Source organism: Pygocentrus nattereri, chromosome 1 (assembly GCF_015220715.1).
Source record: "Pygocentrus nattereri isolate fPygNat1 chromosome 1, fPygNat1.pri, whole genome shotgun sequence".
In the NCBI taxonomy this organism is placed as follows: Eukaryota; Metazoa; Chordata; class Actinopteri; order Characiformes; family Serrasalmidae; genus Pygocentrus; species Pygocentrus nattereri.
The window spans coordinates 38,793,213-38,811,958 of NC_051211.1; the positions used below are offsets into that span (position 1 = coordinate 38,793,213).

The following is an 18,746-nucleotide window of genomic DNA, read 5'->3' on the forward strand; positions in this document are numbered from 1 at the left end:
CTCACCCACCCCATTACGTTTATTATGGTTTACTTCTTAGAAAAATAAGCCACTCCATACCTCATATTTTACAACTGGCTTTTCATCACGCTTTCATGCACACATGAGCAAGGAATACTTTTAGCTTAAACGTCTAGACCAGTGAAATCTTTTAAGTCAAACATGCTTGGTGAGACGGACCCCTGACCAGATTCAGCATAGCTGAAAACCTGTGCCAACTTATAACTCAGACTATTGGGCTATCAGGCCATAACCCTGCTGACTTTGCTTGGCCGTGGTGACTGTTCAGTGTAGGAATCAAGGGAATAAAGTGTAGAATTTTAAGATTAAAGGCATATCAGCTTTTCCTACCTTGGGGTTGAGAAGTAGCCCTGCCTCACAGGCTCGGCCCCGAGTGCGCACTTTAAAAACCCTTTGGCAAAGCAGGAAGACAAACTAGCACAAAAACTATCCCTCCAGTAAGTTCAGTCCAGTTCTCTCTTCTCATTTCAATGTTAAATGTTCTGATATATATTAAATAAACCCTGGATTTTTCTAATGTTGTTCTTGAGGCAGTGTTCATTTGTATCGTCTAGCAAAATGAAATAACCAAAAAAAAAAAAAAAAAAAAAAAGTTGAACTCCAACTCGTGGCGTCATTGCAATAATATGCGATGTTGTATATGATGTCGTTGGATGATGAGGAAAGAAACAAACAGCGTCAAAGTAAAAATGAATGAAAAAAAATGGGGAGGTACAAAAGTGTAAGGGTCTTTTTTTTTTTTTTTTTTTTTGGCTTATCTTATATACTGGTGAAAAGAAAAGAGAGGGTTTTGGTGACAGGTTCACACGCTCACTGGAAATCGAATGGCCCTTCCAAATGTCTGCTTTTGTTGTTGTCAGTGCAACGGGAAAATAAAGGAACACCATTTTTGTGGCTGTGATTTGGATTAACAATACAGAAGAGAAATTAGAAGGACCTGTAATAACAATACAACATATGTACAACAATTCCCCTCTCTCCAATACTTCAATTCACAATTATGAACAGGCATCAGCATGAAAATACTAAAATTCTGCACTAGAAATGCTAAATTTCGTAGTCATCTTAAATACTTTGTTCCTTTATCTCAACTCTATTAATACTGAAAAAAGTTATTCTCTGCTTTTTTTTTCATTTGTTTGTTTGAAGGCTCGTATGCTCGTAAGTACATACACAATGAAGAAAAAAAAACATTTCCCCGTCTCTCTTTCACCTGAATTATTATGGCAATCATTGTTCATGGGAGAATGAGAACAGTTGTCTACTCGGATAGACCAGCGTACGCTCTTCTCCACTTCTCATATGTCTCTTGCTCTCTTGTTTTCATCTACCACTACTCTAATGTTCTCTCTCGCTATATGCAGAACAGTTATTATCCCCTCCCCTCCCCTCCCCGTTAAAAAACGCAAAACATACTAGAAAGAAAAGGCTGTGGCCGCGAAGAATACTTATTTCGCATATTCATGACGGCACTGTTATCTGCTTTGTTTTTTTGTTTTTTTTTTATGATTTTTAAAATATTTTTTAAATGTCGTAAATACGTTAAGGCCAAGAACATTTATTAAATTAAAAAACGATAAGTTTAAAAAAAATCTCGTAAGCACTGTAGGTGTTGGGTTTAAAAAATACTTGTCATGAATCGAGTGAAGGATATACTATAGTTTCCTTTTTGTAGTATTTTTTTTTTTCTGAAATTTTTTTAAAGGATTTCTTTTCTGAAAACGTTACTGCTCTTGCAAAAAGAAAAAAGAAAAACTCCACAATGGTTAAGATATCACTCTCCAGGTCCCTGGAGGAGCTGTATGTGGTAAAAGTAACGCACGTCTGTTCTGTAGCCGCTCGCTCAGTCATGTGTAAATGTTTTTCTTGTTGTTGTTTGTTTTCCTTTTTCTTTTTTGCCTGCTCTGGGGTCAGTTGTTGCCCTGTGTCTGGGCCACACTCTTCTGCAGTAGTGCGGCAGAGCCTGCAGCGGGCGCTGTGGTGCTGGGGGAGCTGCTGCTGCTGCTGCTGCTGCTGGTGGGTTTGATCCAGGGCAGGGAGAGCAGAGAGGCTCCTGTGGTGGTGGTGGCCGTCATGGTGACCTGGATCATGTGGTCGCGCTGGATGAGGCGGATCAGAGTCTTGAGGCGCTCCAGCGAGGCCTGAGTCTCCCTCTGCTGGCTCAGGAGGCGGCCCTTCAGATCCATGCATTTCTGCAAGACAGACGCAGCTAAGCTTTACAAAAGCGCTACACTTGAGATGTAAGATGAAAATACACGTTTAACCTTTCAAAATGTCAGTGACTGCTGTCCACAACAAAAATCCTCAGTTTTTACAGTTATTTCTCACTAGTAGCTCAATGAAATAAGCAGATACTAAACTTTCAATACATATTTATACATATACATACATATATATTTTTTTGTAATTTGTGTTTGTAATTAGAAGAAACTAAAGGTTTTTAACTTTACAAGTTACTGCAGTCTTGTTTTGTGGAAATAAAGAAAAAAAAACCCATCCTTTACTTGTTTGATACGTTTTGTAATTGTTGGACATGGAAACAAATGGAAAAAGTCAGAAGTAGAGACTCAAACCTGTCTGTAAATTCAATGTAAATGTAGTTATTAGAGGAGAATCATGAGTGTGAGTTCAGATTTCTTGCAGCCCGACTGGCAACGGATCATTTTTTGGCCAATTTGTTTTAGGCTTGTTTTTAACCCAAGTGTCAGACCGTGTGGACTAAGTGAACCCATGAATCAAGTACTCTCTGTAAGCTGCAGTATAAATAACATTATTTACTCTTTACTCGGCTAAACTGGCATATTAAATTCTTAAAATAAAACAAATGAAGAGCTACATCAAAACTGAGTTGTACATAATTATGATACATTTTGGCATGAATGTTGCAGCAGCATTCAAAGTGCTTTTACTTGATTCATCATCAAACTGCCACAATGCTTGGCCAAAAATAAAAAAGTAATCTGGCCGAATGCCGATTGCGTGTTTGGAATGAAAAATGTCAGATTCCGAATCCATTTCAACCGTGGACCTCTAGTATTTACTCGGCAATGTAATTAATTATAGAATTATGTATTTCAAACAAATTGCACCCCAAAATGACAATAATAAGGCACTGCTGAGGTGAAGTATGAAGTATATAAATATCACATGCACATTTAAGTGCAGTTTATACTTATTTACTCAGTTGAACAAAATTAAACATGTAGTTTGTGATTTGACGTAATTTACTGGTAGCGCCTACAATTTTGCATATGACTGTATAGAGACGTGCAACTGGAATTAGGAGATGGGTTTTTAGAAGAGAGGCTGTGAGTCATGCTCTGTAGTGAGGAGCGATAATGTGAAGTTAGAACAATACCGAGAGAGACTTGCTGAGCCGCTGGTCCTCTTCTTTAAGGTGGGCGCACTCTTTCTTCAGCTCACTGTTCCTCCTTATCAGCTTTCTCTTCTCCTCCTCTCTCACTACACACACACACACACACACATTACAGACTTGTCTACAAGAAGACACCAGCGTTACAATAAACGGGCCCAATCAGAATTATTCAGAATCAGCCTTTATTCTGCCAGCTATGTTACATATTCCTGTAATGAGTGCTACAGTATGATAAAGGTAAAACACTGAGCGCCTCTGGGCCACAGTAATGAGGATTACAAGATTCAGGCTTTACCTTAGGCAGAACGTACCTGTTTTGTGTGTAACGTAAGACTGGACAAAGTTATGTGGCCAAGACAAGTTCTCTTTATTCAGAACCTTCAGAGGAGAAACAGACAAGGAAGCATTATATTCACTTTCATTTAAATTGCCTAAATGTCCAAATTACAAATGACTGCTTTCTGTCTTTATCTGCATTCTTGGAATTGAGGTTTGTACACCATTAAAATATGCCTGTACTGGCTCCAGTGTGGATCCCATCTATAGCAGACTCTGTATAACAGACTCATTTTAATAGTTCATACATCAGTTGTTCTGAAACTCACCTTCTTCTGGCACTTGGGGCACATCCACATACCCTTAGGTGGGGATTTGAGGGGAGGTTGTAAGCAGTCTAGGTGGTAGGCGCGGGTGCAGGTATGGCACTGCTGAAGGTCTCCTTCCTCTTTACACACTGCACAGTGGTCATCATGGTCAAGCTCGTCCTGTGATACAAATACGCACCCAAACCACAAACATAAGTCCGGCTCGTCTTCACTGTGTAGTACAATAACCAAATATATTCAAAATCCATTTGATCTTGTGTGTTGCCATGGTTATTTCAGAAATAGCGGACAGCAAGAATTGCACGCAGTACAATGACACTGACGTTGACCTACAGCTCTCAGCTGTATCTTATTTGCTTGCAAGAACACATGCAACCTCAGTATTAGCCTCAAAATATAATCACACCATTTAGAATATTCTAAACAAAAAGCAAGGCATACAGACACACACACTCAGAGAACCGTTAGCCTGGCTACGTACCTTCCAGCACAGATCCACAGAGTCTGGCGCGTGAATTAGAAGCAGAGAACAAGTTAGTAAAAAGCTGGTACAGTCATCAGACAGGGTTATTCATGGGTTAGATTTGCAGCTACAGCCATGCAACAAAGCTGAACACAGAACAGCCTCTTGGTTAACACACAGCATTTTACATACTGCTTTTATTTTATTTTTATTTATTTATTTTTTCTGGCACACATCGTGTCAGGCAAGTCTGAGCTTGCGAAGATCAATAATTGAGCCTACACTTGAATTCCTTGCACTCTATTCAACAGGATGGGCAATACGAGCATATTATGGAAATCATACCTATAAAGCACTGACCAACTGCAGATTTCATTGCAGCCCAAGTCCTGTTTAGTGCAGCACAGTGTGTGAATCGCTGATATTATTCTTTAAATATGGCAGTGCTGGTTCAAGTGTATCTGTTCTAACTTATCAAACATTAGAAAAACTAATCTTTGATGCATATCATGCTTCAAGAAAATATCTAAGTATCATGAGGTCATATTTTTGCCATAACACCTAGCTCTCTGTCATAGCAGTTGCCAGATAATAAACAGTAGTAATGAAGTTTTAAGATTCTTCTTCTTCTTCTTTTGGCTGCTCCCTTTAGGTGTCGCCACAGCGGATCATCTGCCTCCATCTTGCCCTATGCACTGCCTCCTCTACTTTCACACCAACCATCTCCATGTCCACCTTCACTACATCCATAAACCTTCTCTGAGGTCTACCTCTTCTCCTTCTACCCGGCAGCTCCATCTTCAACATTCTTTGACCAATATATCCACTATTCCTCCTCAACACGTGTCCAAACCATCTCAACCTGGCCTCTCTGGCTTTATCTCCAAACTGCTCCACCTTCACTGTCCCTCTGATCTGCTCATTTCTAATCTTGTCCATCCTTGTCACTCCCAACGAAAATCTCAGCATCTTCATCTCCGCCACTTCCAGCTACGCCTCCTGTCTTTTAGACAGTCACAGTCTCCAAACCATACATCATAGCAGGACACACTACTGTCTTGTAAACCTTCCCTTTCACTCTTGCTGCCATCCTTCTGTCACACATCAGCCCTGACATCTGTCTCCACCCACTCCATCCTGCCTGCACCCTCTTCTTCACCTCTTTTCTACACTGTCCATTGCTCTGGATGGTTGACCCAAGATATTTGAAGTCATCCACCTTTACGACTTCTACTCCTTGTATCTTCACCTTTCCACCTGCCTCCCTCTCATTCACACACGTTTTCCATCTTGTCTCTACTGACCTTCATTCCTCTCCTCTCCAGTGCAAACCTCCACCTCTCCAGATTCTCTTCCACCTGCTCTCTACTCTCACCACAGATTACAATGTCATCTGCAAACATCATGGTCCATGGAGCCTCCTGCCTGACCTCATCTGTCAACCTTTCCATCACCATTGCAAACAAGAAGGGGCTCAAAGCTGATCCCTGATGTAGCCCTACCTTCACCTTGAACCCATTTGCCACTCCAACTGCACACCTCACCACTGTCTCACTATCCTCATACATGTCCTGCACCACCCTAACATACTTTTCAGCTACACCTGACTTCCTCATACAGTACCACAGTTCCTCTCTTGGCACCCTATCATATGCTTTCTCTAGATCCACAAAGACACAATGTAGCTCCTTCTGACCTTTAAAGTTTAAAGTTTGTTTAAAGTTTTAGGATTAATAACCATATAATAAGTTTGGGGAATAAACCTGAACCTAAGCTGTTGTGATTTGTATGCCAGATGTGGAGATTACGTTTAAAGGCTGCAGCAACTGATTTAGTATCTTTAGGACCACAATCACCCCAGTGGTATTGATTTATAGTGCTATTGATATACTTCAGGCATCAGGATAGACACAGTGCATCTGAGCATGTGGTAATCACTCAGAATGGGGGTCCTGTTAGTCTGTCTTGATCACATTGTGTTTGTGTGTGGGCATGTAGCGGTTTGTGCATGAGTGTGCTGCTTCATGCATAATTTTGTCAGCTCTACTCCAGCTGTGTTGTGTTGATGGGAAGAGAAATCCGTTTTACCTCTTGCTGACAGGAACAGTGGGTTGTTCAGGTAATTTGATGCAAGTCTTTTGCGCTGGAGATCAAAGAGGGTGAGACTCTTAGCTTTTACTGAGATCATAAAGCACACATATATAAACCAATTATTTCTTTTCTAAGCTGCTGTTTAAAACAGGCTTAGAATAGTTTAGAGCCTGATTACAGCACATAAGGCTAATTGTCAACAGACTGACTTAACAATAGAGGAACTCTTTGTCGCCATTTTAATGTCCCTATCAACATAGTTTCAATTGTATACTTTATTTTAATAGCAAAGATATGCTGCAGAAAAAGCATTTACCACTATCATATTCAAGACATGAATAAATTAATACAATTGATGGCACACACAGAAGGCAGAATCTCTGTGGTTCAGCCCTACGTGCTTGATTTTGATGAACAAGAGCCCCCCTGCAGGAAAACAGACCACTTTACTCTTCTCAACTGTTCTCTAAATGGTGACTAAAAAGTGCATAATGGAGAACAGGCTGTCTGATGGTCATTTTAGAGATCTAAAATGTTGAAGAACTCATGTTGGGTAGATCACAGACATATCGTGTCCAAGTATCTGAATGGTCAACAGCACTAACGTTATATTCGTAACTTATAGCTAGTTAGGAATGTGCTTCTGCAACTCGCACAAGCTCCCGTTATGAGTCAGTACAGTCATATTTGCAGACACAGCCTTGATGTTGAGGAGTAGCTAACATAACACTAAACAGACATATTTTATTCCTACAGTTAAAGGGGTGCTGACGAACCCATTTTACTAAGGATTTATGTTAGTATTTATGGCAGGACTGTTCTCTTCAACATACAAAGACCTGTTGCTCATGTTGTATGATTATGAATTATGACTACGGCCCAGCCGATATATCAGCTGGCTGATAAATTCGCTGATAATAAGTCTTCATATTTTTACATACTTTTCAGTGAAAATTCTGCCAATAAAGCACCAATATTGCTTTAAAGTTGTGCCTTTTATTAGAGAAGGAAAGATTCACAAAATTCATAATTCTGTTCAATATGATATAGTGGTGTCTCAATTTTTCAGCATCCTAAAGCGGTCAACAGTATATTTTAGCCACATGTCAATACATGCTCACGAGGTTAGTGTGCTTTCCCTCTCTGCTCTCAAACGTAACATAAAAATGCCCTCATTGTGGACATCCCTCCAGTCCAATGTTAGATGTATTGTTCAATTTGATACCTGTGAGTACTGCACTGGGAGACGTGCATTAATAAAGAACACTCCTCTATTTAACCTGAATACAAGTGCTGATTTCTGAGACCTTTTAACGTTCATATTCAACTCTTCTTGTTTGGGTTATAGAACGTTCATAACGCTCAGGCCTAAATTCTGCCGGTTCACTGTGGTGCGGCTGACAGTATTGATAGAATAGCTACCTCTGGCTCGAACAGGCTGCTGTATGCGGGGTTAGCTGTACTTCTTCTCTTCCTCTCCTGCCTTTTGATCTGGATCTCTGCCATAGTAATATGATTGGACTGGTTATTATACAAGCTCACAACAGTAGAATAAATTAACAGAACAAAAAAAAAAATGATATGCATGATACTTTGATTCTGAGATTACCTTCCAAGTGTTCTGTAGTGACAAGGCCGAGGGCTACCATGAAGGCAATTTTCTGTAGGGAGAACAAAAAAATATATATATTGACCGCACCAAATAACACAATAGCAGCATTGTGTGTTATGAGGAAATTTCCCAGCCAGAACCCCTCTGGGTTTCATGTTCTGTCCAAAAAGATACAACTATTCAGCTAATTATCAAATCCTTGTGCCAAAGCAAGCTAATTATCACATGCTGATTTGTTTTAGGTGGAAAACACAGCATTCTGCAAGGACTTGCATTCCCCAGGATTCTGATCTATTCCGACCGTTGATGCTTGAGGCTACCTATGGTCATTTCTTTTCACTGAATCTTTCTCTCTGTTTGTCAATCCTTGTTATTCAAGACTGTATACAGATGCAGTGGACTGTGCAAATCAAACCTAGACAGACACTGAACTTACCTCTGGGTCTTCCTCCTTCTTCTTGGTCTTGTGAGGGGAGGAGGCAGGAGGGCTGGTCTCCTTTGGATGGCTCTCAGCCGGTGGACCTGAAGAACCCTGAGAGCTGCTGGGGATCTGCGGCTGGATAATTATCACCTGTGCATGCAAGCCAATACCAACGGGTTTGAGCATGTTAGGTTCTGAGATGCTAGCGCAGTAATGCTAGTTATGAGAATAATGGATATTTAAAAAAACGGAAAACATTTTTACAGACACGTCAGCCGTATGTTTTATGGTAATTAGTGATGCACAGAAATTAAAATTTCTGGCCAAAACTGAAGACACAACTGGCTGAAAACCAAAACAAAACCGTTTCATTTATGAATTTCTGAATAAGTGAATTCAGGAATAAAGGAATTCCTTTCTGCTTCAGTTGTATGTAAGAGCAGGATGTGGTGTTTTCAAGTAGTATCAAACCTGTAATGGAGCAGTTCTTGAATGTTGTATCCACTCTTGATAATTAAGCTGAAGAAAGGATATAAATTGCTTGTTTAATGTTCCTCATGTAAACCATGAAATGCAACGCAGCCCACATTTTTCTCCACTGTTGATTTACTGGTACTCAAACTGTTTGACCGTGTCTACACTGTTCGGTGCAGGACAGCAAAGGAAAAAGTAGTGTTTTTAAGCGCTGTTTCTCTTTTTCATTATCATTTAAATGACTTAAGTTTTATGTTTTGGCACTTTGTTGTAGTCTAATAATAAAAAATATTCCTGCAAAAAATGTTCAACCTTTTTTCTCTCTTGGCCAAAATAAAGTGCCGCTTTTGACCATTTTTGGCAGAAATGTTTTGGCGGGTGAAATTTTGTCACAACCCTAAAACGAACGCTTCTTTCCTCAAAAGATGCCGGTTAGATAAGCTACTGGAGGATATGTGGACTCGCTTTGGAGTATATTCATACCAGCATAAAATCCGTTTCACTCTACGAACAGGCTGACAATGATAAAAAAACAAAAAAAAACACAAATACATCTGTTATTTACTGCATGTTGTTTGTATAGTGTGCAGTAGAAAAATGTGGTCCATGAGAACTGGGTGTGACCAGTGGCCATGAGGACCACCACTCTCTCTTAACGACATTGTAATGAGCCTCACCAATCTTCTCTGTGTCAGCCGCAACCCATTTTTCATCCCACCCTGAGATTAATTACTCCTGCAAAACTTCTACGCGGAAGTGAGCCTTCGTTTGAGCCACTCTGGGATTCTGAAGAATTACTCGTCACACGCAAGGGCCCAGCAAGGTTAAGCTGCCCAATCAGGGAGCCGCTTCCCAAAAGCATTACAGTCTCAAGATAATCTTAAGTGTTAGAAACAGAGACTCATTCAGGCAGACTGTGTTAGTGTTTACACACTGCTGCCTTTCAGGAAAGCAGGTCTATAGTTATTTAGGCCACAAAGAGAAGATCACTTGAGCTCCATACATAACGGTGAAACGATACTTCAGAGTCAGTCGGATTGTTCTCAGACTCTGTCAGTCATACCTAGATGAAATGGAATGTGAATGGAATGAGACATCTGAAGTGTTTAATGCTTCTAAAAGTTACTTCAGATGAAATTATTTCATGAAATTGATATAAATGTGCTGCTTGATACATTATATTACAATACATTACATATATTGTAGTTTTGAAATTCAGGTTTTGGCCTAAAACTAGGTGGAGAGGTAGGGCATTATAAAAAAAAGTCCCCAAAGAAAACCCAATTTTTTCCAGATTTTAACATTATTAACATATAAAATCACAGAAGACTTGTAGGTTTATTGGTCATTTTGGACTGTATAATTATAAATATAATTTTGTGTTGATATAGTGACCCTTGGTTCGTGTCAGCACCATTGTAATTAAATCCGAGTTGGCAGATTTCTCTAAAATGCGCAACAGAAATTTTGAATAATCCTTAGAAACTATCTTTTAGGAAATTATTTAATGCATCAAGTAGTGCAATATAGACAATATAAACAATGTACTAACTATTGTTTGGACTTTCACATGTGAAAATAGCTTGACATTACAAAATGAATGCAGCTGAATACCCTAGACTGACACATCACAGCTGGTTTTACACTTTTCATTTCTTTTGTAGTTCAGATATTGTGACTGGTTGTAGGCGCCTTATCATGCACCACTTTAGACTAGAGACTGCACCAATACGATATCAGGTGTCAGTTTCCAGATGATATCACTGGATATTGGAGGGGAAAAGAATGAATCTGATTTAATTCTGCAACAAATCTATCATAAAATGGCACACACTGTGTATTTCTTTCCATGGGGTAGTAGAGTGTTTGAGTAGTTTTTCACTATTAGCCGCTCATCTCAAGTGAAATACTTCAACTGCTTAGGAGTTTTTAAAGAAGAAATACTGGTATCAGTGTAGGAAAAGAAAAAGTGGCATTGTGATGTCTCTACTTTAGACTATATTTGTGAGCGAAATTTTTCCATGCTGGCTCTTGCATCTCGGTTTATGTGGCTGCAAACTCTTTTCTCAGCAAGTGGAATTTTCTCAAATAAATCACTGGCATGGGACGGCATGTCGGCGTCCAAGTGCAGCAGCCTGTGTACTAGAAGTCTGGATCTTAAGGGGGTGAATCTGCATCTACTGCATTCCTTTTTCCAATTTTTGGAAATCCATTTTAATAACATTAAAAAGAGTATGCTCTTTGACAAAATAAAATTCTCTGGCTTTTCTAAAATGTACAAAAAAGGCTGATGTATTATTTGTATTGTCTATATTGCACTCTTTATTAAACAGTTTCTGCAGTCACATCTGAGTATTCAGAGCAGGGCTGAACAATTTAGGAAAAACATCTGATTATGACCTCTTTTAACACCAGGGTAAAAAAGATGTCATTAGGTTAGATTTTCCCATTTAAAACTTATTCATGCTGCTTTGAATAATGTAGGATATAAATAAAATTGCAATTCTTGCCATTTGAAAATTTCAAATGATTAATAGTTCAGCCTTAATTCAGAATTCTGCCAAAACAGTCAAACTAAATTAGATCAAATTTGAGATTTCATGATGCACTAAATCATTTTCCTAAACAATCATAATCAAATCTTGAGCTGAGATATTTGCTGCCTTATTATTCGCATTACTGCTACAGCTTATTGTTGCTTTCAAAATGATAGAAACTTCTGTGTGTTGTGGTTGCCATTTCACAGGAACTGTAAGTTGTGGTAATAGCATCATGCTAAGTGAATAGCTATTCATGTGGGTCTCTGACCTTGCTGTCTGGGCTGAAGATCAGTGGCTGCACTTTCATAGCCTCGCTCATGGCTGCCACTCCATTGCCGGCAGGTGAGGCGGAGGAGATGATGGCGTAGGCGACCCCAGGGCTGGCCGTGGAGACGCCGGCCGGAGAGCTGTCTCCCTGGCCGCTGGCCATTCTCTCTGGGCTGAAGGTGCTGTTGGCGATTGGCAAAGCCGGGCCTTGGCTCTTAGGGCTGACCACGGCCGTGCCCCGCGGCAGGCTCAGCGGCTGGCCGGACTGCTGCTCCTGGCACGGGCTGTGGGGAAGGCTGTCCGGGATCAGAGTCTTTGGCCTAACCTGTTGGCAACAAGGACCAAGCGTTGGCTCATTTGAACAATTACAATCTGCTAATGCAGATACTCAAGTCAGAATACTAATGCTTAATATTTTATCAAATAGATGGAGCTTGTTAAACCTGGATGACACATCTATCATATAAAGTCAAACCTGTCCTTTTTACCTTATTAGTTCATCCCATTTCATTTAAAGGGCCCACATCATATATAAAATAATTTTCCAAACTTTTAGGAAATAAAAGATTGTAATGTAGTATGAGAACAATGGTGAAGTTTCAAAGTATGCAATGTACCCCCCACTCCATACATTCCATATATATGGAGACTAAACTGCAGACACAGCCTTTTTTAAATTCGCTGTTGTGATGTCACGAAAACCGATCCATTCATTTCATTTAGCTCTGCTCATTAACAGTGAAATTATAAGGAGCGTTTCAGCCCAGTCTGGTTTTTGAATGAGGCAGAATTCAGAACAGCCAATTAGAACAGATGATATTCGCATATCTTAAAAGCATATCTTTTACAGCCTTAAAAGCACAGCAACAAAAGCAGCCTGCTTAATTTTATGAGGGAAAGCAAAATATGTTGGGAAGTGGCTTTGTAGAAATTGATTTTGACTGATTTTGGTACTTAAACCCACAAAGAGGAAAAAAAAAATAATTCCAAGAAAAATGTAAGCGAGGAGCCCTTTATTTATTTATTTATTTTTAATTTTCCATCAAAATGTCATGTTTTGTCCAATTTTTGCACAAAGCCCTGGTCTGGGGAAATAATGTTAGCCAATACTATCACCTTTCTACCATCTACCATCACCTTTCAACACGTTCTACCATCCCCACCTACCAACGAGAGAAAATGCACAGCTAGCTCAGAGACGCTCTTCAGTACTGTGCTATGCCTGGACATTCATGACGTCAAATAGGGAATGTGTTATGGTTTCTGATTCACAATGACTTGAAACATACCTTCTATTTACCTTGTATCTACACATATTATATACTTTGCTACTAAAACACTGAACTTTCCCTCCGGGAATTAAGTGTGTTCTTTCATTCATTCTTTCTTTCTATCTGACAGAACAGAAGGTTTCTGTTTTTGTTAGAATTCAGTAGATTAGCAGGGTTTAAACTTACTCTACACATGCTACATTCATACATTTAACTCAAAAAGTGGTCAGTTTCTCAGCATTTATCAATCCTTAACTATAAAAAAAACTCACTAAAAAGCTTAGTGGAGTAGAATTTCTGTTGAATTAACAGTGTAAGGTATAGTGGTGAACCATTTAGAATTTTCTGTATTTCTGCATAAATATGACCTAAAACATCATCAGATTTACACACAAGTCCTAAAAGTAGATAAAGAGAACCCAGTTAAATAAATGATACAAAAATATTATGCTTGGTCATTTGTTTATTGAGGAAAATGATCCAATATTACATATTTGTGAGTGGCAAAGGTTAAAAAAAGTTACATTTGAAAAAGTTCATTTGAAGGTGAAATTAGAGTCAAGTGTTTTCAATCAATGGGATGACAATCAGGTGTGAGTGGGCACCCTGTTATATTTAAAGAACAGGGATCTATCAAAGTCTGCTCTTCACAACACATGTTTATGGAAGTGTATCATGGCCCGAGTAAAGGAGATTTCTGACGACCTCAGAAAAAGAGTTGTTGATGCTCATCAGGCTGGAAAAGGTTACAAACCCATCTCTAAAGAGTTTGGACTGCACCAATCCACAGTCAGACAGATTGTGTACAAATGGGGGAAAGACCATCGTTTCCCTCCCCAGAAGTGGTCGACCAACAAAGATCACTCCAAGAGCAAGGCGTGTAACAGTCGGCAAGGTCACGAAGGACCCCAGGGTAACTTCTAAGCAACTGAAGGCCTCTCTCACACTGGCTAATGTGAATGTTCATGAGTCCACCATCAGGAGAACACTGAACAACAATGATATGCATGGCAGGGTTGCAAGTAGAAAGCCACTGCTCTCCAAAATGAACATTGCTGCTTGTCTGCAGTCTGGTAAGGATTACGTGGACAAGCCAGAAGGCTATTGGAAGAATGTTTTGTGGATGGATGAGACCAAATAAAACTTTTTGGTTTAAATGAAAATCGTTGGAGAAAGGAAAACACTGCATTCCTGCATAAGAACCTTATCCCATCTATGAAACATGGCGGTGGTAGTATCATGGTTTGGGCCTGTTTTGCTGCATATGAGCCAGGATGGCTTGTCATCATTGATGGAACAATGAATTCTAAATTATATCAGAGAATTCTAAAGGAAAATGTCAGGACATCTGTTAATGAACTGGATCTCAAGAGAAAGCAGGTCATGCAGCAAGACGACCCTAAGCACACAAGTCGTTCTACTAAAGAATGGTTAAAGAAGAATAAAGTTAATGTTTTGGAACGGCCAAGTCAAAGTCCTGACCTTAATCCCATCGAAATGTTGTGGAAGGACCTGAAGTGAGCAGTTAATGTGAGGAAACCCACCAACATCCCAGAGTTGAAGCTGTTCTGTACGGAGGAATGGGCTAAAATTCCTCCAAGCCGGTGTGCAGGACTGATCAACAGTTACTGGAAACGTTTAGTTGTTGCTGCACAGGGGGGTCACACCAGATACTGAAAGCAAAGGTTCACATACTTTTGCCACTCACAAATATGTAATATTGGCTCATTCTCCTTAATAAACAAATGATCAGGTATCTACTTTTAGGAAATCTGATGACGTTTTAGGTCATATTTATGCAGAAATATAGAAAATTCTAAAAGGTTCACAAACTTTCAAGCACCACTGTATATAAAGTTTCCATAACAGGCTGCAAACCTTACACTGTCTTTGTTTTGTCTGCTTCTATTCATTTGTACATACAGTTATGTTTGGGGCCGCATGTGTGAGTCACTCTCTCTCAGAGCATGCTATGGCCTTAGTTTAGAGCTACACTGCCCCCCTGTGGTGTCACTGCTACTTGCACAAATGAGCACTTCACTTAGGTGACCTTATCAAACATCATCATCTCCATTGATCCAATAAGAAGACCAATGACAACAAATGAGCTCAGCTGCAGGGATTAATTGCATCCAAAGCCCAAACGGAAAGCAGTGCACGCAGGAAAGCCTGAGTCTTAAAGATTTATTAGCCGTGTGATTTATCGGATAATCTCTCAGATTTGGCCGTGTGCTCTAATGGACTGCTGTCTCTCTGTATTTTAGGACTGAACGTCTGTTTCATGCTACACTGTTGCCCTGGTGTGTTTAGATATTGATTTAGTAGGGTTCTGCTCCTCTTCCAGCAGACTGTGGGTGGCTTTGTACGTAAAGATTGCAGGAATGCTAAGAAGCTTGTGGTACAGAATGTCCTTTTGTGATTGGTTTGGTGCTCTTTTAGAGAGACATTTCGTATATTTGGGGATGGTGTCTATATAACCAGAGGGCTTCCCGGGAAAAACTAGTGGGTATAAAGTTGGTCTATGCTGGTTTATGCTGGTCTAGTGCTGATCTTCTGCTGGCTTTGCTGGCCACCCAGCAAGGTCATACTGGTTGACCAGCATGCCAGTATCCAAAACACAATGTAATGCTGGTGTTTGCTATGTTGTTTATTCTAGCAGGGTAGCTAAACCTGTGCTATGTATTACAGACTATAGACACATATGGGATGTAATCTGTCAGTTTTTCGTGGCACCTGAAGTTGAAAAAGGATATTATGAGCTTTCTGCAGTATGACGGTGTTGGTGTTACCTGAGGTAGCACAGTGGGCGAATGCCCTGCCAGCCGATGCAGAGAGCTGACCTGAGGCACCTTTATGGGGACTGCTGTGAGGGTTCCCAACATCTGTGGAAGGAGAGAGAGAGAGAAAGAAGCAGTGTTAGTATGTTTTCTTAAACAGGACATAAAATGCTTATATTGGCTAGAAGAGCTACCATGAGACTGAAACTGCCATATTAGCATAGTGCAAGCTACATGCCTAAGTCATCAAACAATTGCTTCAGACTGCCTTGAGTTGTTCAGTAATTTCAAACAATTGCTTATGTGGTTTCTGAAGCTGTGTGACACTTAAATCTATGAAAGCAGTCACAAATAAGGGCAAAGTCACACATCATGATGGATGCTACTATTATTTTTTAGCCATTTTTAGACAGTAGTATGTTAGGCAACTTTAGAAAACATAAGCAGGTCTATTTGAGATAAAGGTTCTCATTGTTCTGAATTTCTCCATAATTAAATGTTTAAGATGTAAACAAAGTTATTCAGAGTAGTTTAATGTGAAATGCTTCGTTCCACACAAACTTAGCAAGCCAAATTTGTTCACAGTGTTGGTGATAGGAACCAGACGTCTCGACAGTTTAATACTTCTAAGAGCTACCTCACAGAAAGCATTCACACAAAATAGTTAGGAATACCTGCCTGACACCTGAGACATTGTTTTATGATTGAGCTGAAATAAGATTGTGGTCTAATCGTACATATTTCTGTACATGCAGGACATTGCAAGGCAAAACGGTCATAAAAAAACATTTACCACTATTTCACCAATTAAAAAAAAAAATAAAGTGGCTATATTTGTGGTGTAGACACCTGGCTCCCATCATTGCCACTGTAAAGAAATCTATAATAAATTTAAATAAATAATTTAGTGGCATTTAACTATTTCAGCCACTTCAGTTCATCTCAGTGACTGAATTATGTAGAAATATTTAAAAATCAGTATGAATTCTGCTTTAACAACTTGGCACAGTTTGAGACAAGCTTCTGATGATTTGGCCAGTTTGCACAAAGCTAAGCTGGCAGCTGTAAGTTTGCGTTACTTGCTAGCTTTATTAGCATCGCAGCTCCAGTGCAAAACAAAAAAGCAAATATCAGACACCAAACACGTCTTGGATAGCTGAGGACATTTGAGGTGAGGATGTGCAAAAAATATGAATACAATTTTTGGCCAAGAGATTTTTGGCGAAGTCATTGTCCATTGACTTTATTGAGAAATGGAGCCCTTCATACATCATTTGAAGAAAATTCTTCATGTAGCAGCATGACTGGTCACTGAATCCATAACATCAGCCGCCGAGCACCGCCACAGAATCTGTTACGGAAAACCGATTCAGCCTCCTTCAGCTTGCTGTTGTCATGCAGCTCCAGAGAAGTTGTATTGAGCGACTGGGTCAAAGCTAATAAGTAAGCAAGTAAGGGAAGAAAATGTAAAAGCATTCTTTACGCTCTCTGTCATGAAGGATGCTCAAAAACAAACGCCCACTTCTGTTCCCCGCTCCAGGAAGTGCTCACCCCAGAGAAAATATATTGAAATGAATGTGGCACACAAGGACACGGGAAACGGAGCTGAGTTCATTATTCTTCTGCATGAAAAAAGCCTGTGTTCAAAGAACCGGCACTCAAGGACGTGTGCCATGACCAGTGTGCTTCTTGTGTAATTGAGTTTTCTTTAAAAGCCGGATGTTTATATATTTATTTATTTCATTTGTTGATTGCTTAGATAATCAACAGAGTATTTAGATTATACAGTTCTTTTGATTTGAGTAATTGTTGAAGGGCAGCAAGACGTAAGAGCAGCATGATGTTTACACCTGCAGTTGATTTTGACATTTTTTTACCTTGTTGAAATTAAAGATGTGCAATAAATAGGATCATTGATTTTAATTGGGCACTACGTTTCATGTTTCAGAGTTTATCATCCTGGGATGCTTATTATAATTCAGTTTATGGTTTGTGTTGATTTGCTTTCATTTTTTCTTTCTTTCTTTTTTTTTTTGCTAACACTTTATCTGAAGGCCACATACATAAGGACTTCATAGCATGGCATTCCCTTGCCTGGTGACTAATAATTTCTATTGAGTGAAATGAGATTCATGCAGAAACACTGAATCATGGATTTAAAATCAATGCTTGAGTATTAATGAACACTTTTATGTGAGTATTCACAAGATGTTTTATGACATTAATGGCTCTGAATTGACATAATGGCCATTTAAACTGAAATGACAAAGGTTTGTTCCATTTAACACACTCTTATGAAGTATCACTCCCAAGCAATGGAACTTTCAAGGCACTGTGTATCAGTTTTATGAAAAATTGTAATACCTTAAAAATAAAATGACACTTGGTGGATACTGTTAGGGGAATATCAGTGAGAAAAAAAAGTATTTATAATCTTTTTTGCTGTCTAGTCACAAAGATAGAAAAAGTTCGCTTACATGGCCACCAAACAAGTGAACACAATGGAAGTCAATACAAGTCAAACCATCTAACACTTGCTGTATCTTAAACAGTGATGCTAAATAGGAAAGCCAAGCTGGTTAGCATTAGCTTAGCTAGCATGATAACAGCTCTGCTTACCAGAAAACATGTATACTTGCAAGAGCTAACTTGGTTGGCATGGCGACAACCAAGATGGCAGATCACCTGTGTCCCAGCAACTGGAATCTTTTCAAACATCATTTGATTAGAATCTCTTATATCATTTTATCCCACCCACTTTCTATGTATTATTATACTGCTACCTGGGGGGATTGGTAGCACAGTGGGTAGTTTTTTCACCTCACAGC

At 39.5% G+C, this 18,746-nt stretch overlaps 2 protein-coding genes across 7 annotated transcripts in view; one reads left to right on the forward strand and one right to left on the reverse strand.

The window, feature by feature from the left end:
* LOC108425349 (rho GTPase-activating protein 8) overlaps positions 1–8,613 on the forward strand; it is a 38,524-nt gene extending 29,911 nt beyond the window's left edge. The window contains exon 14 of the mRNA XM_017693934.2: positions 8,548–8,613. Within this exon, the coding sequence (XP_017549423.1) occupies positions 8,548–8,598 (51 nt within the window). The 3' untranslated portion in view covers positions 8,599–8,613. The remainder of the gene's footprint in view (positions 1–8,547) is intronic.
* phf21b (PHD finger protein 21B) overlaps positions 1,441–18,746 on the reverse strand; it is a 103,416-nt gene continuing 86,110 nt past the window's right edge. For all 6 annotated transcript variants that reach the window (XM_037538771.1, XM_017693931.2, XM_017693933.2 and 3 more), the window contains 11 exons: positions 15,931–16,023; positions 11,872–12,195; positions 8,605–8,739; positions 8,166–8,217; positions 7,979–8,055; positions 6,554–6,608; positions 4,484–4,506; positions 4,003–4,161; positions 3,709–3,775; positions 3,380–3,483; positions 1,441–2,213 (listed from right to left, as the gene is read on the reverse strand). In XM_037538771.1, coding sequence (XP_037394668.1) covers positions 1,932–2,213; positions 3,380–3,483; positions 3,709–3,775; positions 4,003–4,161; positions 4,484–4,506; positions 6,554–6,608; positions 7,979–8,055; positions 8,166–8,217; positions 8,605–8,739; positions 11,872–12,195; positions 15,931–16,023 — 1,371 coding nt within the window. In that variant the 3' untranslated portion in view covers positions 1,441–1,931. The remainder of the gene's footprint in view (positions 2,214–3,379; positions 3,484–3,708; positions 3,776–4,002; positions 4,162–4,483; positions 4,507–6,553; positions 6,609–7,978; positions 8,056–8,165; positions 8,218–8,604; positions 8,740–11,871; positions 12,196–15,930; positions 16,024–18,746) is intronic.